A 25,341-nucleotide genomic window follows, 5' to 3' on the forward strand; every position below is an offset into this window, starting at 1 on the left:
TGTCATTGTAAACTCAACTGCTACAAAGCAGAAACACTTTCTCAGCATGTTAATTCTTCATTTTGTATGATGATGTTTTAATACATTTCCAATGATTACCTGTCCTCACGCCCAAATCGTTCACGCTCAAATCCTTCCCTCTCGTAATCACCCATGGATCTGTCCCTGTATAGATCACGCTCTCTATCATAGTCTCTGCGGTCCAGAAATGGATCTCTTCTTTCCAGGAATGGATCTCTGTCTCCATAACGATCTCGAGGACCGAGAGAATCTAAATAGGGGAACAACATTTTTATGGGAGGTTTGAAGTCAATTGGACTAATTTAGTTTTATTTCTTGCCACTTAAGCTTACTTGCATTAAACAGTTGACCATTAATTGATTGCTGTCTGGAATAAGGTTATGTTAACAAGTGTCAGTACGTTATCATGACTCTGACCATTTAATGTAGAAGACACTTGTTGATTTAACTTTTGCAGGAGCAAATATTTTACCTGTGGATCACCTCCATGTTAGTAAAAAGGTTTTGTTTTTGAAAAATATTGCTTGCAGGAATCCTGTGAAGACTTTGTTTCATTTAATGACTAAATAACTGACGGGGCATATGCTGCAGTGATATCAAGTGTGCAGTAAGTACTCAAACATTGGAAAACACATGTGTTCCACACTGTCATTGTCAGTGAAGAAACAGTCTGTTGTATTACAAGGGTTGCCTGAAGTTAGCACCATTTCTAGTTTTGCTTGCTCGTCTATTACCAATCACTAAACAGTTGAGTATCAGGAACAAAAACCGACCACTTAATCTTAACTTGCTGTTTGAATTATGCTAGGAGGACTAAATTCTAAGGAGCCAAAGGTGTCATAATACTGAAGGATAACATACAGGGCTATACTGAAAATCCAGAAATGTAGAAAATCATTCCTTTTAGAGAAAAATGGATTAAATTTGACTTCTTTCTAACAAAAGCAAATGTACTCTTTTCCAAAAGTTAATTTTGTTTTTGTAATAGGTGCTTACTAATTAAATGAAGTAGAAAAAATGTAATGTACATCTAAATGTATCCAAATGAAGTTTCCATACAATAAACAACTGGTTCTTCCTGAACAATGTTTTTCAAATGAACTCTGAAAAATAGAGCGACTAAAATAGAATGGACAAATTACCTTTAACTTCAATGGCTGTACAATGCTAAAGGTCATAAAAAGCACTAGATTTGCGTAATTAGTACTACCTTTATCATACATCCGCTCTCGTATTGGCTCAGGACCAAGTGAAACCCGTTCTCCATAAGGGATCTGTTCAATCCTTCCACCTCCTGCATCTGAAAAAGAAAAAAAAATCTTTTTAAAAAAGTATATTCCTTAAAAATGAAATTGAGACCATCAAATTTTGAACAGAGAATTTTGCAGCTTTTTATTTCATTAGTTCTCCACGATCTCATTGCAGTAACGAGCATATCTGAACTTTTCTCACCCCAAAAAAACAGGCTTTGGCCCAGGATCATTACACCAATTGGGGAAAACAAAAATTAGCTTTCAAAGGAAAATATCCGCTCTGAATTATTCACCCATTCCAAATAGACCAGATATTGGCATGATACATTAAACAGTGCTGCCAATTAGAGATGCATGGAGCTCTGTCACGCAAGTGTCCCCAAAATGCTACGGTGAACTTGTCAATATATTTACACTTGGAAGAATTTCTTCGTTGTTGTTGAGGCTGCATTACTGAATCACTTCAATTAAAATCCTTGGGATGACACTGGAATTGCTCAGTGCTGCAGTCTGGGTACATGACTTAGAATGCAGCATTTAGTTATAATGCTGCACATCCAAGTCATACAGATAAAGCAAAGGAAAACAATAGAGCTGCCGAGAGGGGAACAGCTATAAGAAACAACCTGATAAGCCAAGGTCCCTCTGTACTGAAGGGGACTTCTCAGAGTTACACATGGGCCCAATTTTTCTGATCATGGTAGGAACCCCTATTTCCAACCTTGATCAGCTAAAATAAAATACCTATTCACCTTCCACCAATTTTTCTAGCCAATCTTTGGGTGTAACATCCTGCAGGACTCAATGTAAAAATCCTCAGAGATATCAGCCAAGCCATGCGCCCGTTTTACAGCACTAGCTGCCAGATTCTGGCTAAGTGTTCACTAATACACTGAAAAAGCTTTGGGTCATTTAAACAACTTTTTAGAGGGTTAGTGAGTGAGTGTTTTAGGACACATGAGATAGGTATACAAGGGGATAGGGTGGATGAGGCAAGAGGATAGCGTGGGTTTGGTACAGGTTTACAGGGGTAGGTGAGTTAAGTGGATAAGGGAGTAAGGTACATCTGGTAAAGATCTCAGGGGATAGGGTAGGAGTTGGGTAGGTGGTGAGGTCAGGTCAGGGGGAGATGGAGTGTCAGGGGGAGTAGGGATCGTCAGGTTGGGTGGGTGGTGTGATCAGCTGGAAAGCTTTCCAGGAGTTAGATTAGGATTTTTCAGTCTAATATTTTCTGAGTTGCCATTAAGGAAGGTAAGCAAGTTCTGCCAGATGTCTCTGACTCTAACTCATAGTTGGAGACATTTTCAGAAGGCCTCGGAGAATTGCCCATTCGAACTTCAAACTTTCTGGTTAATTCCCATGGAGTCCGTGCATTGGGACTTTTGAGGGGTTCAGTAGAGTACTTGGGGTATACATGTGGTCCCTGACAATCTGGAGACCAGAAGACTTGAGCCATGATGTTTAACATGAAAAAGGAAGTTGAGCCGAAACAGTAACTTCAGAGAGTAGAAAAGGTGTGCTGTGGGTTGAAAAAAATAAGACCATAAGACACTGGAGCAGAAGTGGCCCTTTCGGCGCACCGAGTTTGCTCCACCATTCAATGAGATCATGACTGACCTGACCTGATACTCCTCAACTCCACTTTCCTGCCTGATCTCCATAATCCTTAATTCTCTTACTGATTACAAATCTATCTATCTCAGCTTTGAACATACTTAATGAACCAATCTCTACAGCTCTCTGTGAAGAATTCCACATGTTCTCAGAGAAGAAATTTCTCCTCTTCTCAGTCTTAAATGGGTAACCATTTACTGAAATTATGCCCTCTGGTCCTCAACTCTTTCACAAGGGAAGCAACCTCTCAGCAGCTACCCTGCCAAGCCAAGTGAATCCTTTTGTCAAAAATATCCATCCATGTTCTCCAGTGCCACTGAAAGTCAATGGAGTTTTGGCTGAAATGTCAAATGCTTTGTTCTCATTTGCCGCAGGATGGCCATGGATGAGATCAGATAATTTTGCCCTATGAGGTTGCCTATAATTCTTCTAAACTCCAATGAGCCCAACCTATTTAACCTCTCCTCTTAAGATCCTTCATATTCAAGATCAACTGAATGAATCTTCTCTGGACTGCTCCCAGTGCCAGATAAAGGGACCAAAACTATTCACAGTATTCCAGGTGCAGTCCAACTAGTGCGTGGTATAGTTTTAGCAAGACTTCCCTATTTTCATACTTCATTCCCTTTAAAATAAAGGCCAACATGTATGTAGAAGGCAAACAATAACTTCAATTAGTTGCTAGAACATTGAAGAAGCAAGCAAAGGCAGTAATGGGTTAAGTATTGTGTGGGACGATGTTAAACAATTCAAAGTGCTAATTTTATCCAACTCTTTTGTGAAACATCTCCTTTTTACTTTTTATATTCTATTGACCTAGGTGCAAAGTTCAGTGTCTGACTGATCTGCTGTATTCGGTGTAAAATCCCTTCATGTTTCTGTCCTTCCTACCCTGAGTCAGTCTAAGAATTATTTCGAACTCACAAAAAGGCAACAATATTTCACAAAAAAGAGCTACCTGGTTTGCCAGGTATTCCTAATTCATGCAACTAGAACAACATTCCAAATGTGACAATATATTTCACTGTATTTTAATTCCACAACATACGTTTCTTACATTCTTGATCTCAATTTCACATTAAACCTATTTATGATTAAAAGTTAACTTACTACCTGCTGAATAAATGTGCCATTATGGCTGAAAGCAAAAGAACAATTAATGGAATACTCTTTCTATAATGCTCAAGAAGCATAAATGTTGCACCTCACTACGTCAACAACAGGGAAGAAGGAAGAACAGGTCAGGACTGCTGTCATTGTTGTTTAAGAAATTTACATATGCAGTTATTGAACACAATTAACTTGTTACTTCCTAAACATTTTCTCTGTACTTCTCTTTACATTAATTTTGTATTTTGGTTCCCAAACACTACAAGTTTTGAATATCTCACCACATTAATTTTCAGATGGCAGCTTCAAATTATGCATTGACAGAGGCATCAAGGAAAGAGAACATGAAAAATAAATAAACTCACAGAACAGACCAAATAAATCATCTGGACCAATGTGAAACACAGTAAAGAGCTGTCACAATAGGAAATCGTCCATAAGAACAGATCTACTCCTTCTAGCTGTTTATGTTTCACAGAATGATTTTTTAAAAAATCTGTATTTGTCTACATTGGTTCTTTTTACATTCATATTGTGGATTCTTTGTTGCATCTATATTGAGTTTCAGTTACAAAGTTGCAAAATCAAGATTGAAATCTCTGTCTAACTACTCTCCAAAACAAATCCCTATGACATCCCGTTTCGTTTTCTAGACCTATTCAAATTCATCGCAAGTATTTGTTGTTACTGTGCATAAAGGATGTGCAGGCAACTGAATAATCAAGCCAGATTTATAAAATTACACAGAGTAAACAAGGCTTCTTGAAATAAAAGCACCATTATGAAGGCGGCACGGTAGCACAGTGGTTGGGCGGCACGGTAGCACAGTGGTTAGCACTGCTGCTTCACAGCTCCAGGGTCCCAGGTTCGATTCCCGGCTCGGGTCACTGTCTGTGTGGAGTTTGCACATTCTCCTCGTGTCTGCGTGGGTTTCCTCCGGGTGCTCCGGTTTCCTCCCACAGTCCAAAGATGTGCGGGTTAGGTTGATTGGCCAGGTTAAAAATTGCCCCTTAGAGTCCTGAGATGTGTAGATTAGAGGGATTAGTGGGTAAAATATGTGGGGGTAGGGCCTGGGTGGGATTGTGGTCGGTGCAGACTCGATGGGCCGAATGGCCTCCTTCTGCACTGTAGGGTTTCTATGATTCTATGATTCTATGAAGGCCAGAATATTTGTTTGGTACTTACCCAAAAGCAACAAAGCTAAAATCATAATCTATTAATTCGATATGTACAGCTCAAGTGTGGTGTGCACAAAGTGGTATCATATAAGCTAATTCATGCAACTAGAACATGGCAGCTTCCAATCTCAGAAATGCTGTTGGAGACAGAAACCAGATGGTGCAATGATCAGAAACTCAACCCAAGTAACTTCAAGCAACCAGAGGTGAGGTGTTTCTCTTATGAAGAGACGTTCAGCAGTTTAGGCCTTTATACCCTAGAGTTTAGAAGGATGAGAGAAGACCCAATTGAGGTATATAGGATTATAAAAGGTATCGACAAAGTAGGTGTAGAGTGGATGCTTCCTCTTGTAGGGTGGCACGGCAGCATAGTGGTTAGCACCACTGCCTCACAGCGCCAGGGACCCGGGTTCAATTCCCGGCTTGGGTCACTGTCTGTGTGGGTTTCCTCCGGGTGCTCCGATTTCCTCCCACATTCTGAAAGACGTGTTGGTTAGGTCAGGCGCCGGGCTGTGGCAACTAGGGGAATTTCACAGTAACTTCATTGCAGTGTTAATGGAAGCCTACTTGTGACTAATAAATAAACTTTAAACTTTTTGTGGGGCAATCTAGAACAAGAGAACAAAATATAGAACAGTACAGCACAGTACAGGCCCTTCAGCCCTCGGCGTTGTGCCGAGCTTTGTCCGAAACCAAGATCAAGCTATCCCACTCCCTATCATCCTCCATGTGCCTATCCAATAACCGCTTGAAAGTTCCTAAAGTGCCCGACTCCACTATCACAGCAGGCAGTCCATTCCACACCCCAACCACTCTCTGCGTAAAGAACCTACCTCGGACATCCCTCCCATATCTCCCACCATGAAACTTATAGTTATGCCCCCTCGTAACAGCTACATCCACCCGAGGAAATAGTCTCTGAACGTCCACTCTATCTATCCCCCTCATCATCTTATAAACCTCTATTAAGTCGCCTCTCATCCTCCTCCACTCTAAAGAGAAAAGCCCTAGCTCCCTCAACCTTTCCTCATAAGATCTACCCTCCAAACCAGGCAGCATCCTGGTAAATCTCCTCTGCACTCTCTCCAATGCTTCCACATCCTTCTTATAGTGAGGTGACCAGAACTGCACACAATATTCCAAATGTGGACTCACCAAGGTCCTGAACAGTTGCAGCATAACCCCACGGCTCTTAAACTCAAACCCCCTGTTAATAAACGCTAACACACTATAGGCCTTCTTCACGGCTCTATCCACTTGAGTGGCAACCTTCAGAGATCTGTGGATATGAACCCCAAGATCTCGCTGTTCCTCGACATTCCTCAGAACCCTGCCGTTGACCCTGTAATCCGCATTCAAATTTGTCCTACCAAAATGAATCACCTTGCACTTATCAGTGTTAAACTCCATCTGCCATTTTTCGGCCCAGCTCTACATCCTTTCAATGTCTCTTTGCAGACTACAACAGCCCTCCACCTCATCCACTACTCCACCAATCTTGGTATCATCAGCAAATTTACTGACCCACCCTTCAGCCCCCTCCTCCAAGCCATTGATAAAAATCACAAATAGCAGAGGACCCAGCACTGATCCCTGTGGTACACCACTGGTAACTGGTCTCCAGTCTGAAAATTTTCCATCCACCACCACCCTGTCTTTTATGAGATAGCCAGTTACTTATCCAATCAGCCAAATTTCCCTCCATCCCACACCTCCTTACTTTCTTCATGAGCCTACCATGAGGAACCTTATCAAACGCCTTACTAAAATCCATGTATACGATATCAACTCCTCTACCTTCATCTACACACTTAGTTACCTCCTCAAAGAATTCAATCAAATTTGAGGGGCAAGACTTACCCTTCACGAATCCGTGCTGACTATCACGGATTAAACTGCTAAGAGATCATAGTTTTAGGACAAGGGCTATCAGATTTAATGCAGTAAGAAGTCTCACAACACCAGGTTAAAGTCCAACAGGTTTATTTGGTCGCACAAGCCACTAGCTTTCGGAGCACTGCCCCTTCATCAGGTGAGTAGGAGTTCTGTTCTCAAACAAGGCATATAAAGACACAAACTCAATTTACAAAATAATGGTTGGAGTGCGAGTCTTTACAGGTAATCAAGTCTTAAAGGTACAGACAATGTGAGTGGAGAGAGGGTTAAGCACAGGTTAAAGCGATGTGTATTGTCTCCAGCCAGGAGTTAGTGAGATTTTGCAACCCCAGGCAAGTCGTGGGGGTTACAAATAGTGTAACATGAACCCAAGATCCCGGTTGAAGCCGTCCTCATGTGTGTGGAACTTGGCTATCAGTCTCTGCTCAGTGACTGCGTTGTCGTGTGTCGTGAAGGCCGCCTTGGAGAACGCTTACCCGAAGATCAGAGGCTGAATGCCCGTGACCGCTGAAGTGTTCCCCAACAGGAAGAGAACACTCTTGCCTCGTGATTGTCGAGCGGTGTTCATTCATCCGTTGGCGTAGTGTCTGCATGGTCTCCCCAATGTACCATGCCTTGGGATATCCTTTCCTGCAGCGTATCAGATAGACAACGTTGGCCGAGTTGCAAGTGTATGTACCGTGTACCTGGTGGATGTACACTTTAAAAAAAACTTGCACTGGCTGACCTACATTGAGTCCGAATCTGTCAACATCTGTATTTCAAAATTTTCATCCATGTCTTCAAATTTCTCCATGGTCTCACCCATCCCAAACTCCAACCTGGTTCAGTCCTACAACCGTCAATATTTTGATGCATCCTTATTTTATGGTTCCATTGGCAGCCAGCTTTTAGCTGCTAACGAACTTCAGAATTACTACCCTAAACCTCTCAGACTCTTTCAGCTTCCTTAAAAGCATTCCTTAAAGGTTAACTTTTTGAATAAGCTTTTGGTCATCTATCCTCACAGCACTTGCAGCTGGGTGTCTAATTTTGTTTGGAATGTTCCTGTGAAACACATTACTGGCACAACATAAATGGTGATGATGTTGATTTCATACTCACCACGTCCATGCCCATAATCTACGGTTTTCTGAATAGGTGGTGGCTTGTTAAGTGGAGTGGTAGAGACAGGTGAAGGCTCACTGTAACCATAATTGGAATCAGGATTTTTGGGTTCAGTCCCAGAATCCCATAAACCATGGAATGTATCTGTGTCCCAACGCTCTGACTGGATGGGAGTTTCAGATGGCACAGGACCAAGTATGGAGTTTTCAGTGTTTGCCATATCCTATAACAGCAATTAAAATGATGAGATTAAATAGTTGGCTAGAGCACAATTGCCTCATTATTCAAAATATCAAAAGCCACCTGTAATAGAAAGCACTTAGTTTATAGTACCTTGATTAAAATTAACTACATAAACTATCTCACTGTAAAACAAAGTAGGAAAAATAGAGGGTTTATCATTCAGGACTGATAATAAATTTGCTACTCCAAAGTCATGTGCTCAAACTCCACTGCAAAACTCTCTGCAAATTTTGGTGATTTGCAGTATGGCATCAGAAAACAGTTGCCAATAAAGCCATGATGAAAAGCCAACTGGCTCATTAACGTCCTTCATGGAAGGGATCCTGCCAATCTTACTACGTCCAGGCACACTTGATTGAATCAAACCGACTGACCAGTGATCCTTCAGATGAATGAATGACAAAAGATCACCAAGTCTTTCTTCTTCAAACCAGAGAAGGTAAAAACACCACAACAGGTTATGGAATGTAATTTACATTTCAAAGATAGTCTGCTATGACTGCATATGAACAATATCTCGTGTTGTTATTGAAGATGACAAAATGACATGTAACTTAATTTCCCGATACGGTGAAGAAATATTTCTATGAGCAAATATTTGGATTTTCATGTTCAAATCTGGTGTTATCCAGTCTTGTACTGGACTGCTGGCTAACTATTTCCTTACCTTGTAAAAGTCTTGACCAGCTTTAGCTTTCTGATAATCCTGAATTACAGGAGGAATTCCTGCTGAGTCTGTTTTGCTGGGTAAAAGAGGTACTCTCTCAATCTCCTGCAATTCACTGTAATACCACAAGAAGAAAAGTTAAAGTAATGAGTATAACTCTGGTGAAGGAGATATTTTGTTAGCAACAAAATCAGAAAGCCATATGTTCACAATGCAGTACAGCAGACTCGATGCTTGATCCTTGTGACCGGAGATGCTTATGCTGCTTTTCCTGGGTAAAAATGCCTATACAGCTTCATACACATTAAGAACTGCACAGATTTAGCACATCTTTTGAATTCTGAACACATTTCCTTAGAACTCTTCCCTTAACTAGTACAACTGATCTGGAATTAACTTGTATCATGAACATTGAAAGTAAGCCACTGTTGAAGGAAAGCCCAAAGTTTCCAATTAATTCTTCAAAAAAGATCAGAGGTATTTAACATAATATGCAAAAGATCTAATGCTTTCACTATTCATTTTTCAATAAGTTCTTACATTAAATCACAAATACACCAGTCCACTATGCCACAGATTCAACATAGGTTTACTTCAGTGTGCTCTCTATTAAGGTACCCAACTATTGCCATGCAGTTTATGAAAACAGATCAAAATGTCCAAAACTTGCTTGTAATGTGACTGGAACTCCAAGTCCCTGCCTACCTTTCACCCTGAAGGACCTATACAGACTTGCTGTTTCCCAACATATTTAATCTGAAGTCTCCTTCCCAGTTTCCAAATCTCTCCACGGGCTCTTGTTCTGCATTGCAGCCTTCTCCAGGCTTTAGCCTTAAGGATTCTGGCTTTGTATTGTCAATCTCAGCAATGTTAAATGGTGACAATATAGGGATAGGTGGAGCCTTCAATCAAACAACATTTTCTCCTCTCCCTTTCTTAATCTGTGTAACCAATTCTGTCCCTTCCTTTAAAGACTCTCTTAAGGGGCGGCAGTGGCATTGTCACTGTGCTAATAATCCAAAGACCCAAGGCAAGATCTGGGGACCCAGGTTCAAATCCCACCATGGCAAATGGTGAAATTTGAATTCAATAATGATCTGGAGTTAAAAGTCTAATAATGACCATGAAACCATTATTGATGGTTAAAAAAAATCTGGTTCACCAATGTCCTGTAAGGGAGGAAATCTGCTGTCCCATGTGAACTCCACACCCAAAGCAATGTGGCTGACTCTCACATGTCCTCTGAAATGGAGCAATAAGTCCAAAGAAGTGCAGGTTAGGTAGGCTGGCCATGCTAAATTGCCCATTAGTGTCCAAAGATGTGCAAGTCAGGTGGATCAGCCATGGTAAATGTCCGAGGTTACAGGGATGGGTGGGCCTGGGTACGATGCTCTTTCAGAGAGTCGGTGCAGACTTGATGGGCCAAATGGCCTCCTTCTGCACTGCAGGAATTCTATGAATTCTATAAATGCTGGCCGCCTGTATCCCGTAAATGAATGAAAAAGCCTTCCAACAGTTCAGTTTCTCCTATGATTTCACTGTAAAGTTCCTCGAAACCAGATTTATATTATTTTATTTGTCCCTGGGATGTGAGCATCACAGGCAAGGCCAGCAATTATTACCCAACTACCTTCTTGAACCAATACAGTCCATATGGTGTAGATACATCTGGAGAGCTGTTGGTAGGGAGTTTAGATTTTGACTCAATGATAGTGAAGGAATGGGAATATATTTTCAAATCAGAGGTGCGTGCAATTGGAGGAGTATATACCCATGCTGTCTTTCTAGGCAGTGGACGGCACGAGTTGCAAGATACACTCAGAGAAGCCTCAATTAGTTGCACCATTGCATCCTATAGACAGTACACACTGAATTGATGGTGGGGAGTGTTTAAGATGTTGGGTAGGGAACCAATCAAGCTCCTTTGTCCTGGATGGTGTCAAGTTTCTCGAGTGTTGTTCGAGCTGTACGCATCCAGGAAATATGGGGAGCAATGCATCAGATTCCTAATGTGCCCATCAATGGCAAATAGGCTTTGGGAAAACAGGAGGCGAGTTCTTGCCTCAGAATATTCAGCCTGTGACCTGCTCAAAAGCCATGGTCTATGTGTGAGTGTGGCTGATCCCGTCAATGGTGCATCCCCTTGATTTGATATTAGACAACTCAGGAATAATAATGCTATAGAATGACATGGGGACAGAGTTAGATATCCAGTTGTGAGAGATAGTCACATATTACTTGTCATCTGTCGGCCCAAGACTGGATATCATCCAGGATTTGCCGCACTTGGACATGGATTGCTTTATTATCTGAGGAGTTGAGAATGAAATTGAACATTGTGCAACCATCAGACATCCTCAAGCGTGACTTTATGATAGATGGAAGGTCATTGAAGTAGTTGGAGATGGTTGCGCCCAGGAGACTACCTGAGGAATTCCTGCAATCATGCCCTACAACAAAAGTGATTGGCCTCTAACAACCACAAACATCTTCCATTGTGCTCAGTACGATTCCAACTAGTGGACAGTCCTCCCCTCTGATTCTACTGACTTGAACTTTACTAAAGTTCTTTAACGCCACACTCTGTCAAACGCTAGCTTAATGTCATCTTTAAAATTCAGTGATTCCGTCCATGTTTGAACCTGGGGTCTGTAGCGGAGTAGTCCTGGTAGAATCTAAACTGAACATCACTGAGCATGTTATTGGTGAGTAGTGTAGCTTGATTGCATTTCCAATGACACCATCCATCATTCTTATAACATTTGAAATACTGAATTTGACCCATTGTGGCAAAGACATACACAGATAACATTTCATTTTGTCAGATAGATGCCGGTGTTGTAGCTGTGTTGGAACAGTTTGACTTGGGGAGGCAGGGGGAGAGTGACATACTAGTCCTGGAGCACAAGCCTTTGTTGTACACATGCACTCAATCATTTCTTGATACCATATGGGGTGTAATGAATTGGTTTGAAGACCAGCATCTGTGTTGCTGGTCACCGTTGGAGGGGACAAAACCGGATCAAATTTTCTGATTGTAGATGGGTGTATACAGCATATAGTGTTGAATTTCACACTGACGTACTGGGCTCTGCCAACAGTGAGGATGGGAATGTTTGTGGAGCCTTCGCAATAATTTAATTGTCCACTGCTTTGATCTGGTAATGTAAAAGCTTAGCCTCTATGTTTTTGTACATATGCATTTCTGTTTAGTAGCTTCCAGCAGCTTGGCACTTCATTTTTTGGTATGCTTGTTGGTGTTTCTGACACACTCTCCAACTCTCTTCACTGAACCAGGGATGGTCGTTGGGTTAATAGCAATAACAGAATGAGGAGTATGCCAGAGAATGTGTTGGGGTGGAATACAATTCTGTTGCTATTGATAGCCCACAGCACCACATGGATACCCTGTTGAGCAGCTAGATCCATTCTACATCCCATTTAGCACATCAGTCATGCCACACAACACAGTGGAAGGCAACCTCAGTCTGAAGATGGTACTTTGTCTCCATAAGGATTGCAAGGTGGTCGCTCCTACTAATATTTTCAGGGGTAAATGGATCTCTACCAGGTAGATTAGTGAGGGTGAGGTCAAATGAGTTCTTCCCCCCTTAAATCATGCTATCAATCCCTGCCACTAATCCAGTCTTGATATGGAGATGCCGGCGTTGGACTGGGGTAAACACAGTAAGAAGTCTCACAACACCAGGTTAAAGTCCAACAGGTTTATTTGGTAGCAAAAGCCACTAGCTTTCGGAGCGCTTGCTGCTCCTTCATCTGGTGAGTGGGAGTTCTGTTCACAAACAGGGCATATAAAGACACAAACTCAATTTACAAAATAATGTGGTTGGAATGCAAGTCTTTACAGGTAATCAAGTCTCAAAGGTACAGATGATGTGAGTGGAGAGCGTTAAGCACAGGTTAAAGAGATGTGTATTGGCTCCAGACAGGACAGTTAGTGAGATTTTGCAAGCTGAGGGAAGTCGTGGGGGTTACAGATAGTGCGACATGAACCCAAGATCCCGGTTGGGGCCGTCCTCATGTGTGCGGAACTTGGCTATCAGTCTCTGCTCAGCGACTCTGCGGTGTGTGTTGTGAAGGCCGCTTTGGAGAACGCTTACCCGAAGATCAGAGGCCGAATGCCCGTGACCGCTGAAGTGCTCCCCAACAGGAAGAGAGCACTCTTGCCTGGTGATTGTCGAGCGATGTTCATTCATCCGCTGTTGTAGCATCTGCATGGTCTCCCCAATGTATCATGCCTCGGGACATCCTTTCCTGCAGCGTATCAGGTAGACAACGTTGGCCGAGTTGCAAGAGTATGTACCGTGTACCTGGTGGATGGTGTTCTCACATGAGATGATGGCATCCGTGTCAATGATCCGGCACATCTTGCAGAGGTTGCTGTGACAGGGTTGCGTGATGTCGTGGTCACTGTTCTCCTGAAGGCTGAGTAGTGGAGCATCCACTTCTCCAGCTTCCACCGTAAACACGTTAAAGCCGCCATCCCTTACGGACAAGCCCTCCATATACACAGGATCTGCTCAGATGAGGAGGATCGCAACAGACACCTCCAGACGCTGAAAGGTGCCCTCATATGAACAGGATATGGCGCTCGACTCATCGATCGACAGTTCCGACGCGTCACAGCAAAAAACCGCACTGACCTCCTCAGAAGACAAACACGGGAGACGGCGGACAGAGTACCCGTCGTCGTCCAGTACTTCCTACGACATCTTTTCCGGAGCCTTCAACATGTCATTGATGAAGACGAACATCTCGCCAAGGCCATCCCCACACCCCCACTTCTTGCCTTCAAACAACCGCACAACCTCAAACAGACCATTGTCCGCAGCAAACTACCCAGCCTTCAGGAGAACAGTGACCACGACACCACACAACCCTGCCACAGCAACCTCTGCAAGATGTGCCGGATCATCGAAACGGATGCCATCATCTCACACGAGAACACCATCCACCAGGTACACGGTACATACTCTTGCAACTTGACCAACCTTGTCTACCTGATACGCTGCAGGAAAGGATGTCCTGAGGCATGGTACATTGGGGAAACCATGCAGACGCTACAGCAGCGGATGAATGAACATCGCTCGACAATCACCAGGCAAGAGTGCTCTCTTCCTGTTGGGGAACACTTCAGCGGTCATGGACATTCGGCCTCTGATCTTCGGGTAAGCGGTCTCCAAGGCGGCCTTCACGACACACGACAGTGCAGAGTCGCTGAGCAGAGACTGATAGCCAAGTTCCGCACACATGAGGACGGCCTCAACCGGGATCTTGGGTTCATGTCACACTATCTGTAACCCCCATGACTTGCCTGGGCTTGCAAAATCTCACTAACTGTCCTGTCTGGAGCCAATACACATCTCTTTAACCTGTGCTTAGCGCTCTCTCCACTTACATTGTCTGTACCTTTGAGATTTGATTACCTGTAAAGACTCGCATACCAACCAAATTATTTTGTAAATTGAGTTTGTGTCTTTATATGCCCTGTTTGTGAACAGAACTCCCACTCACCTGATGAAGGAGCAGCAAGCACTCCGAAAGCTGGTGGCTTTTGCTACCAAATAAACCTGTTGGACTTTAACCTGGTGTTGGGAGACTTTTTACTAATCCAGTCTGGCAGATATGCCTTTCAGGGCTGGGCCAGCTTAGCCAGTAGTAGTGATAGTGAACCATTCTTAAGGCTTTCCATCCAGTGTGCATCCTGTGCTCTTGCTACCCTCAGTGTTTCTTCTAAATGGTGTTCAATATGGATCTGTACTGACCCATTGCCTAATGGGGACAGCAGAAGATGACAATCAACGATGGATCATCTCAACCATGTTTGATCAGATGCTAAGAATCATAGAATTCCCACAGTGCAGAAAGAGGCCATTGGACCCATTGAGCCTGCACTGATAAATCTCACCAGGCCCTATCCCCGTAATACCACGTATTTTTCCTGTCAATCTCCCTGACACTAAGGGGCAATTTAGCATGGCTAATCAACCTAACTTGCACATCTTTGGACTGTGGGAGGAAACCAGAGCGCCCGGAGGAAAACCAAGCAGATACAGGGAGAATGTGCAAACTCCATACAGTCACCCAAGGCCGGCGCTCTGAGGCAGCAGTGCTAACCACTGTGACACCGTGCCGCCCTTTGCTAAATACTATTAAACTTTATGCAATACAGAGTCAATGCTGAGAACTCCCAATGTCACTTGTTCCCGAGTGGATACCATTATGCCTAATAGGGGGACAGGGCCTACCCAGGGATGATGATGGAGGAGTCTGAACGTCAAAGTCAAACTCTCAGAATCATAACTTTGTTAGATTGCTGATAGCTCATCTCCAACAATGACACCAGTCAACATTAGCAAGAACTTTTTAGGATCAATTGGGCTGGGTTGACTTTTTCCCAGTGCTTACTTAGGTCAATGCCATGTGATGAATCCAGTTTTATTCTCAAGAGTTTCTTTGTAATGGTTCAGTATAATTGAGAGACCATTACAGAGGGCAGTTCAAAGGCTGTGGATCTGGATTGGTGTGGATCTGGTGTCTCATACAAGTCAAAACAGGTGACATTTCTTTTCCGAAAGGACATTCGTGAACAGGTTTTACGACAATCTGATAATTTTATGGTCACATGACTAATACCAGCTTTTTGCTTATTAGAAATTTATTTAATTAGAGTTAAAATTCTCCGGCTCCTGTGTTTTTTGTATTCGTTCATAGAAACATAAGAAATTTGAGCAGGTGAAGGCCATTCGGCCCATTGAACCTGCTCCGCCATTCAAACAGACCATGGCTGATCATTTATCTCTTGTAGCATTTTTCCCCCACTATCCCCAGATTCCTTTAAATCATTAATATCCAGGAATAGGGTCCTAAAGGGCGGCACGGTAGCACAATGGTTAGCACTGCTGCTTCACAGCTCCAGGGACCTGGGTTCGATTCCCGGCTTGGGTCACTGTCTGTGACAGTGGAGTTTGCACATTCTCCTCGTGTCTGCGTGGGTTTCCTCCGGGTGCTCCGGTTTCCTCCCACAGTCCAAAGATGTGCGGGTTAGGTTGATTGGCCAGGTTAAAAATTGCCCCTTAGAATCCTGAGATGTGTAGGTTAGAGGGATTAGCGGGTAAATATGTGGGGGTAGGGCCTGGGTGGGATTGTGGTCGGTGCAGACTCGATGGGCCGAATGGCCTCCTTCTGCACTGTAGGGTTTCTATGATTTCTATGAATCTATTGGTTCCTGTCATGCTCAATAACTGAGTTTCCACCCTCTGACTGAAGACATTCCCTCTCAACTCAATCTTAAATGACCCTCATCTCATTCCAAGACTTTTGTCCCCTGGTTCTAAACCCTAAATTATTTTACTGAATCTCCATTGCATTCCCTCTACAGTAAATACATCCTTCCTTAGATAAGGAAACCAAAACTGAACACAATGCTCCTGATGCAATCTCACCAAGCCTCTACACAACCGCAGTCAGACATCCTCACTCTGGCACATAGATCCTCTTGCGATGTGAACATCACTGACGAGACCAGCATTTGTTCGACTGCCCTTGAATTGAGGGCAGTTAAGAGTCAACCACATTGCTGTGGGTCAGGAGTTACATATAGATTAGGCCAGGTGAGGATGGCAAATTTCCTTCCTAAAAGACATCAGTGAACCAGATTGCTTTTTAATATCAATGATCATTTCATGGTCACCATAAATGAGACTAGCTTTATATTCTAGATTTATTAATTAAATGTAAATTCCATTTGCTGCCATGGTAGGACGTGAACCCATGTCCCCAGAACATCAACCTGGGCCCCTGGATTACTAGTCCAGTGATATTACAAGGTCACTGCATCTTTAGTTCAAACTTCCCGATTAGTTGTCCAGTAACATAAACACTATGCTATGGTCGCCATGTATAAAACGTTCTAGGTAAATACAAGTTAGCATATCATTTGTAAAGCAAGTCCACCTATAAATAAACAGAACACAATCACAACTCAGGAAACGTTGAGAACTTATGTTAAAGGATAAAAGTATCACAGCGATTTTCTTTGTACCAACTGGATTTGGGGCCAAAACTTCAAAGACAAAGTATTTGAGGGGATAACTAAATTAAAAGAGGTGGTACGCAACTAAATAATTCTCAACTTCCAAACAGCATTTGATATTGTTCCGCATGTAATGGTTAGGGAGTCACATGAATAATGGAATATAGCTCAGAATTGGTTAGTCAGAATGTGATCAATATGTGTCAAGCCATTGTGAAGTTATCAGCCAGAAAGTATCCTGTGGACATCTGATAAAGTAAATTTCTCCTCCAAATTCCTCTGTCACCCTTAATGTTTTTGTCCTCTCCTGAAGGTGCTAATTTTTGTTGGAATGTGGAGCATAGATATCAACTCTGACAACTGGATTTGTTACTCGCTTCGTGTCCAAGTCTAGACAGAAACCATCAGCAGGCTAAATAATTACAACAGCCAACATGGACTCTATCCCCAATAGATCTTCATATTAGCACATTTGCTAAGAGGGGCTGCCGAACAACAATCAGGAGGACGACGACTGACAGATACTTCCCTCACTAACTCAGGAGCATGAAGGCAGATTAGAATCGACAGAATGGGGATTAAACCTGGTGGTTTAGGATAACACACCAAAATGTTATTCTGATCATGCAGATTACTGGTGGCTAAAGGATTAGGAGAGATTTGGTGGTGATGAGGATGATTGGAAACCAAAATATTTTTAACCTTTGGTGGCAGGTGCATATTATATTAAACTTTACAACCAGGATATAGAGCAGAACCATGATTTAGATTAGAAACAAAAACCGAAAACGCTGGAAAATCTCAGCCAGTCTGACAGCATCTGTGGAGAGCTCAGATGAAGGGTCATCTCGACTCAAAACATTGGCTCTATTCTCTCTCCACAGATGCGGTCAGACCTGCTGAGATTTTCCAGCATTTTCTGTTTTTATTTCAGATTCCAGCATCAGCAGTATTTTAGTAGATTAGACATCATTTGCGATAGGTAGCAAGCTGAAGAGGCTGAATCACCTTTTCTCAATGACTTCTATTATCTGACCATGTTTTCCCACGATACATAGCTATATTCTCTCAAAATATATCCACTTTACAAAGAGCCACTTACCGTAATAATTTCAGCTCCTGTGCTGCCTTCAAGATGATTTCATGCTCTCGTTCAGACAATGCGACTATATTTTGTCCACCAGGTGGTTGGTCAACGGGAGGTTTTTCAGAGAAAGACACTGGTGGCTCCTCAGCTAAAACAGATGCACGAACAGGACCAGGCTGTGATGACATCTCATGCAAGCTGTCAAAGGGTAACCGTCTGTTGTCTGTATCAGGATATCTCCTTTCATCTACCTGTTCTCGCTGCCATCCAAGCCTTTCTGGAGGATAATCATGCTCATCTCTCCTCCAGTCTGGCCTGTCTGGATAGCCCTGACCCCACAGTTCCCGTTTTTGTTCATGATGGTAGCCCCGTTCCGGTTCATCCCTCCATGGTTCTTCTCTCCATCTATCTGATCGTGGGCGTAAAGGAGAAAAGTCCCTTCCACAACCATGAAGGTCCCATTCTTCTCGTCTGTGGAAGTATTCTCTATCATGTTCATTGTCTCTGTTAAAACCATGTTCACGTGACCTTCCACTCCTGTCAAATTCTCTGTCAAAGCCTCGGTCAAAAACATCAATTTGAGGTGGAGCTCTAATTTCCCTTCTGTCTAAAATTTCATGAGGCAGAGGTGGCCGCCGAAGAAGTGAGCGTTCATCTCTTCTAAATGGATCTCTTTCATCCCAAAAGTCTTGGCCAGGGCCAGTCCAATTTCCCCTTTCCCAGGACATAGCTCTTTCTCTTTCATAAGCTGGACCTCCTCTAGGTCCTGAGAAATGATCATCTAAAGGTCTTTCTTCCCCCTGATGCCAATGTCCCTGCATTTCTATCCTATGATGTAACAGCGGTCTTATCTCTGGACCATCTATGTTACTGTCAACATCATTCTTGCGCATAGAAGGGTAGTCCTTGCCAGTGTGTGGCCTATGCTCTGGACCTTTCTCTCGATCATTATTCAGACGCAATGGTGTAGATTCAAACCTTTTGTCTGTTTCAACAGTTTTTGACTCAGATTTCTCAGATATAGCCTTAGTGGTAGCCGATGAATTGGATTGGCTTTGCACAATTGGAGGTTTTTGGTCCTGGGCGACAGTTACTGAAGGGGTTGCTGCCTCAGAAATGTCCATTTCCTTCTGATTTTCATGTGATTTAGATAAATCAACATTTTTTTTCAATGAATCTTGATTTGCTATCGAATCTGAACTTTTATGACATGCAGCAGCCAAAGGTGTATGAGCTGCGTTTTTTTCATTTATTTGTTCTACTGAAGGCAGTGATACTGTTTCAGTGTTGTGTTTTACATCTTTGCCTACAGCTGTGGTCTCAAGTTTCTTGTTTCCACCTGGTTTAATCTGCTCCTCAACTTTGTCTAAAGATGGGTGAGAAGACTTGGGTCCTTCCATACCTTGTCCAGTGTGCCCAGATGTAGCCTGAAGGCCTTTGGGTCTTGGACTGAGTACAGAAGGCCCAGTGGGGCAAAGCCCACGTCCCTTTGGGCCATCAAACCGTGAACCTTGAAATCTTCCACCAGGCCCTTCAAAGTGCTGCCCGGGACCCTGGTCGCCAAAGCGCTGCCCGGGACCCTGGCCGTCAATGCGCTGCCCGGGACCCTGGCTGTCAAAGCGCTGCCCGGGACCCTGGCCGTCAAAGCGCTGCCCGGGACCCTGGCCGTCAAAGCGCTGCCCGGGACCCTGACCGTCAAAGTGCTGCCTCAGTCCTTGACCTTCAAAGCGCTGCCCATAAGCTTGCCCATCAAAACGCTGGCCTTGACCTGGGTGCTCAAGCCACTGACCTGCACCAGAATCTTCAAAGGACTGTCCGGAAACCTGGCCCTCAAAACGATACCCTGGACCACAACTGTCAAAGCGTTGGCCAGGACCAGCAGAGTGCTGGGCCAGACCTTGGCCTTCAAAACGATTCCCTGGGCCCCAGCCCTCAAAGCGATTTCCTGGGCTCCGACCCTCAAAACGACCCATCGGACCCTGACCCTCAAAGCAACCCATCGAACCCAAGCCATCAAAACGACCACCCCGGCCCTGGCCTTCAAAACGGGCACCTCGACCCTGGCCCTCAAAGCGACCCCCCCGACTCTGGCCCTCAAAGCGACCCCCCCGACCCTGGCCTTCAAAGCGACCCCCTGGACCCTGGTCCTCAAAGCGACTCCCTGGACCCTGGTCCTCAAAGCGACCCCCTGGACCCTGGCCCTCAAAGCGATCCCCTGGACCCTGGCCTTCAAATCGATTGCCCCCCTGGCCCTCAAAGCAATCCCCTGGACCCTGGCCCTCAAAACGATTGCCCCCTTGACCCTCAAAGCGATTACCCCGAGGGCCCTCAAAGCGATTACCCTCTGAGCCTTCAAAGCGATTTCCTCCCGGGCCCTCAAAGCGATTCCCCCCCTGGCCCTCAAAGCGATTGCCCCCCCGGCCCTCAAAGCGATTGCCCCCCCGGCCCTCAAAGCGATTGCCCCCCGGGCCCTCAAAGCGATTGCCCCCCGGGCCCTCAAAGCGATTGCCCCCCGGGCCCTCAAATCGATTGCCCCCCGGGCCCTCAAATCGATTGCCCCCCGGGCCCTCAAAGCGATTGCCCCCAGGGCCCTCAAAGCGATTGCCCCCTTGACCCTCAAAGCGATTGCCCTCCGGGCCCTCAAAGCGATTGCCCCCCGGGCCCTCAAAGCGATTGCCCCCCGGGCCCTCAAAGTGATTGCCCCCCGGGCCCTCAAAGCGATTGCCCCCCGGGCCCTCAAAGCGATTGCCCCCAGGGCCCTCAAAACGATTGCCCCCAGGGCCCTCAAAACGATTGCCCCCAGGGCCCTCAAAGCGATTGCCCCCAGGGCCCTCAAAACGATTGCCCCCAGGGCCCTCAAAGCGATTGCCCCCTGGGCCCTCAAAACGATTGCCCCCTGGGCCCTCAAAGCGATTGCCCCCAGGGCCCTCAAAGCGATTGCCCCCAGGGCCCTCAAAACGATTGCTCCCTGGGCCCTCAAAGCGATTACTCCCTGGGCCCTCAAAGCGATTATCGCTTGGGCCCTGGCCTTCAAAATAGTTCATCCCTGGACCCTGCTTTTCAAAACGATTTCCAGATCCATGCTTCTCAAAGCGATTACTGGGACCCTGCTGCTCCAAGCGATTACCAGGAATTTGGTCCTCACTACAACTACCAGGACCTTGGCTCGCATAGCGATTTTCCGGACCTGGCAGCTCAATGCGATTGCCTGCACCCTGCGGTTCTAAGCGATCGCCCTGGGCTTCAACGCAATTACTGGCACTCTGCTTCTCAAAGTGAATGCCTGGACCCTGGAGTCCAACGCGATTATTCGAATCCTGGCCCTCAATGTTGCTGCCAGGACCCTGCATCGCAAAACAATTAGTGGGACCTGGATTCTTAAGGAGATTGCCTGTATCCTGTTTAGCAAGGCGATTATGGAGATCCTGCTCCTCAAAGCAACTATCCTGCTTCCCAAGGTAATTGCCAGGACCCTGCGTGTCGGTGCGACTACCCAGGACCTGCATGTCGGCACGACTACTTGGGACCTGCGTGTCAGTGCGACTACTCGGGACCTGCGTCTCGGCGCGATTAGCCGGGCCCTGTTTCTTCATATGATTACCCAGGCCCTGCGACCCGACCCGATTACCTGAACCCTGTGTCTCAACACGGTTACCTGGACCCTGCATCTCAGCTCGATTAGCCAGACCCTGCATCTCAGCTCGATTACCCGGACCCTGTGTCTCAGCACGGTTGCCGGGACCCTGCATCTCAGCTCGATTACCCGGACTCTGCGTCTCAGCTCGATTACCCGGACCCTGTGTCTCAGCACGGTTACTCGGAGTCTGCACCTCAGCGCGATTACCCACACCCTGTATTTGAAGGCGATTTCCAGGACCCTGCATCTCAGGGCGATTGCCATGACCCTCTTTCACTGCATGCCTACTGGGACCCTCTTTCTCAACACGATTCCCTGGACACTCTTTCTCAAGGCGACTGCTGGGGACCTGCATTTCAACACAATTAACGACTTCCTGTTTCTCAGCAAGATCACTGGGACCCTGTTTCTCAGTGTGACTACTGGGAGCCTGCTTGTCAAAGCAATTAGCAGAAGCCTGCTTGTCAAATCGATTACTGGGAGCCTGCTTGTCAAACCTATTACCAGGAGCCTGCTTATCAAAGCGATTACCAGGAAGCTGCTTTTCAAAGTGTTCACTAGGACCCTGTTTCTCAAAGCGATGAGCAGGGGCCTGATTCAAAGCCTCAGCCTCACGGTAATGACTAGGAGCTTTATCCTCAATTTGCTGACCCATAGCTGAATCCGCTGTGCACTGACCTACGACACTCTGAACTGGAACGTCATTCTCAGCATGCTGACTTGCAGCCTCACCCTCATCACGCTGACCGGAAGCCTGTCCTTCAAATCTCGTTTGGGGTCCTTCAAATCGGTGACCTTGGAGTCTAGGACCTCTTAAATCAAAACGTGAACGAGAACCCCCTCTTGTTCCTGGTCCATCAAATCTTTGCATTCCTCTCCCACGTGGTCCATCAAACCTTTGGAGAAAAAGAAATAATTCATAAGGGTCACTTTTGCTTTTAAAAATCTCCTGGCAAATTCTAAGGAAACCTGTTTTACTTTTGGTGATGAAGTGCACCAAATTCCTTTCCCAAAAGATTACACACTGAATTAATCCAAGTTCATCAAAAAACTTACTTCAATTTTGATTATTTTGTAAAATGGCAGTAAGCTTGCTAGTCAGTTCACACCACATTTTCCAGTTGATTTTTTTGAGGAACAATGTTTCCTATTCATTTATTCAGCATAGAAATGCAGACTGTATATCGCATGCATTACACAATTCTAAACATTGCAACCGAAGAACATTTTCCTTTTAAAGGGGACCATTAGTATCATCTGGTCTTCTCTAATAGAAAATGCAAAATGTAATGCAATATTTCCAAAATAATCACTTTAGTGCTGCAACTTACTGAACCAAAAGAACTAATATGCTGTAAACAAAAACTAGTAAAGGGAAATAAATTGCAACTTCAACCATTTAATGGTAGTATAAAATTTATTACAAATGGAATATAAACTAGGTTCTTAAGTTTAGTTTGGGATAGCCAACCAGTCCCTCCCAAAGCTACGACCACCTTCTCGGAGGTCTAAATATTCAATTCTAATGTGAAAAACAGAACAAATGAAAGATGCATTTAATCACAATTTCACAGGGAGCATAATTCAATTCCATTTGACCCATTCTAAAGACAGCAAAATTAATTCTAGCAGCAAGTGAATGCGCCAACATAATGAGCTGGTGGGACCCGCCATTCATTTGCAGCTCTTAAACTGAAAGGAACACAGCAATGCACAGGAAGCGACACACCAGTACTGGCAGAAACAAATCAATCATCTAGAGTTGAGGTAATGCTTTGATTTGTTAGTCAAACAGCTGGTAAAGGCGTGTGTCTAGGGATGGGGGAGAGACACACCACAAGCACGGACCATACCCAATATAAAATTGAGTGATCCTCTTTTGTACAAAAAGAACCAGCTCATTTTTACATACATACATATGAACTTTAATTACCTTGAAGTTCTGAGATCTTCAGACCGCAGTCCACTTTGTGATGGTTCAGATGGCTTTATCCCAAATCGATTATCATGTGGTTTTAAACCTGAAGGAGACACCATTACTTCAGCCTGTGGTGTTGGAATCAAGGGCCTTTTCTGTTCTGTGGTAAGTGTAGTGTTCTGAGAAACTGGAGTAGCAGTCTGGCATGATGACGAAGGACCCAGAGAACTGGGCATATGGGCCTGCTTGATGGGTAGAGGCGCCTGCGTGACGAGTGGAGGGGCCATAGAGACCGGAGGGGGTGCCATAGAGACTGGAGGAGGGGCCATAGAGATCAGAGGGGGAGCCATAGAGACCGGAGGAGGGGCCATACAGACTGGAGGAGGGGCCATACAGACCGGAGGAGGGGCCATACAGACCGGAGGAGGGGCCATAGAGACCGGAGGAGGGGCCATAGAGACCAGAGGAGGGGCCATAGAGACCGATGGAGGTGGCAGAGTTATCGGCGGAGGAGGCACAGTCATCAGCGGAGGAGGCAGAGTCATTGGTGGAGGAGGCACAGTCATCAGCGGAGGCACCACTGTCATTGGTGGAGGTGCTTGAGTCACCAGTGGAGGAGCTTGAGATAATGCTGGTGGAGCCTGAGATACCAGAGCAGGCGCCAGGGAGACAGGCGGGCTTTTTGGTTCTGAAGAAGCTGGGTCTGCAGGTGAGCTGGCCACTCCTTGTGTTGAACCTACAGAAGAACCAGCTATTGGTGGTGTAGGGGGCAATCCCATGGGCGGCACTGGAGGCAGCGGTGGTGCTTGAGACATCAGTCCGCTTGACGTAGTTCCTAAATAACTCTGGGATTGACTGTTCATGTACTGCTGTTGAACATTTCTGAGAGCATCCATCCTTTCCTGGAAGTGATGATTTGTTGAAACCATTTGCTCTTGCCATTGATTCCACTGAGTTTCATATTGTTGGAGCTGATCTTTGTTGGGATAGGCTTGGAGCTGTGCCTTCCAAATCTGGAACTGTCGCTGCCATTCTTGATAAAGAGGGATAAACTGTTGCTGCTGCATTTCTAAGTGTCTCAGCTGCATTTCCAGAGGCATCGACTAAAGAAAAAGAAATGCATTACAGTAAAAGTCCTATTTTTTAAATAGTCCACTGATTTTTTACACTACCATCTTATTCATCAAGATGCTTGAGATTTTGTTCCTCCACTGACAAACATTTAGTCTAGATAGCGAATATTGGTCACCATAAAGAATACTACACTGAGCAAGAGACCTGCAAAGCTGACCCGCCCTGAAAAAGTTAGGATTTTATTAATCACATTAGAATCTTATAGAACACAACTATTTTGGACAAGTACTTAGTTTTACTCTGGTTAATTAATATAATAGTGTGTATTAGGATAGTTGTAAACCGTGACTACTGTTTCTGCACTCCTCAGTAACTTGCCCACATATTTCACCTTCTATCTCCCCTCTGAGTGTTTGGGGTTTTAATGTGAATGTCCCTTTTCTGGTTCTTCAGTTCAACCTCCAGCGTATAATCTTTCCT

The 25,341-nt window shown here is 44.7% G+C and overlaps 1 protein-coding gene across 1 annotated transcript in view; it reads right to left on the reverse strand.

Moving 5' to 3' along the window:
- Positions 1 to 25,341, reverse strand: part of ylpm1 (YLP motif containing 1) — a 103,895-nt gene that overhangs the window by 42,486 nt on the left and 36,068 nt on the right. Inside the window, exons 5-10 of the mRNA XM_078234335.1 lie at positions 23,803 to 24,890; positions 18,248 to 22,765; positions 9,090 to 9,204; positions 8,177 to 8,402; positions 1,232 to 1,321; positions 100 to 271 (exon numbers count right to left, since the gene is read on the reverse strand). Coding sequence (XP_078090461.1) covers positions 100 to 271; positions 1,232 to 1,321; positions 8,177 to 8,402; positions 9,090 to 9,204; positions 18,248 to 22,765; positions 23,803 to 24,890 — 6,209 coding nt within the window. The remainder of the gene's footprint in view (positions 1 to 99; positions 272 to 1,231; positions 1,322 to 8,176; positions 8,403 to 9,089; positions 9,205 to 18,247; positions 22,766 to 23,802; positions 24,891 to 25,341) is intronic.

This window comes from Mustelus asterias, chromosome 18, assembly GCF_964213995.1.
Source record: "Mustelus asterias chromosome 18, sMusAst1.hap1.1, whole genome shotgun sequence".
NCBI lineage: Eukaryota > Metazoa > Chordata > Chondrichthyes > Carcharhiniformes > Triakidae > Mustelus > Mustelus asterias.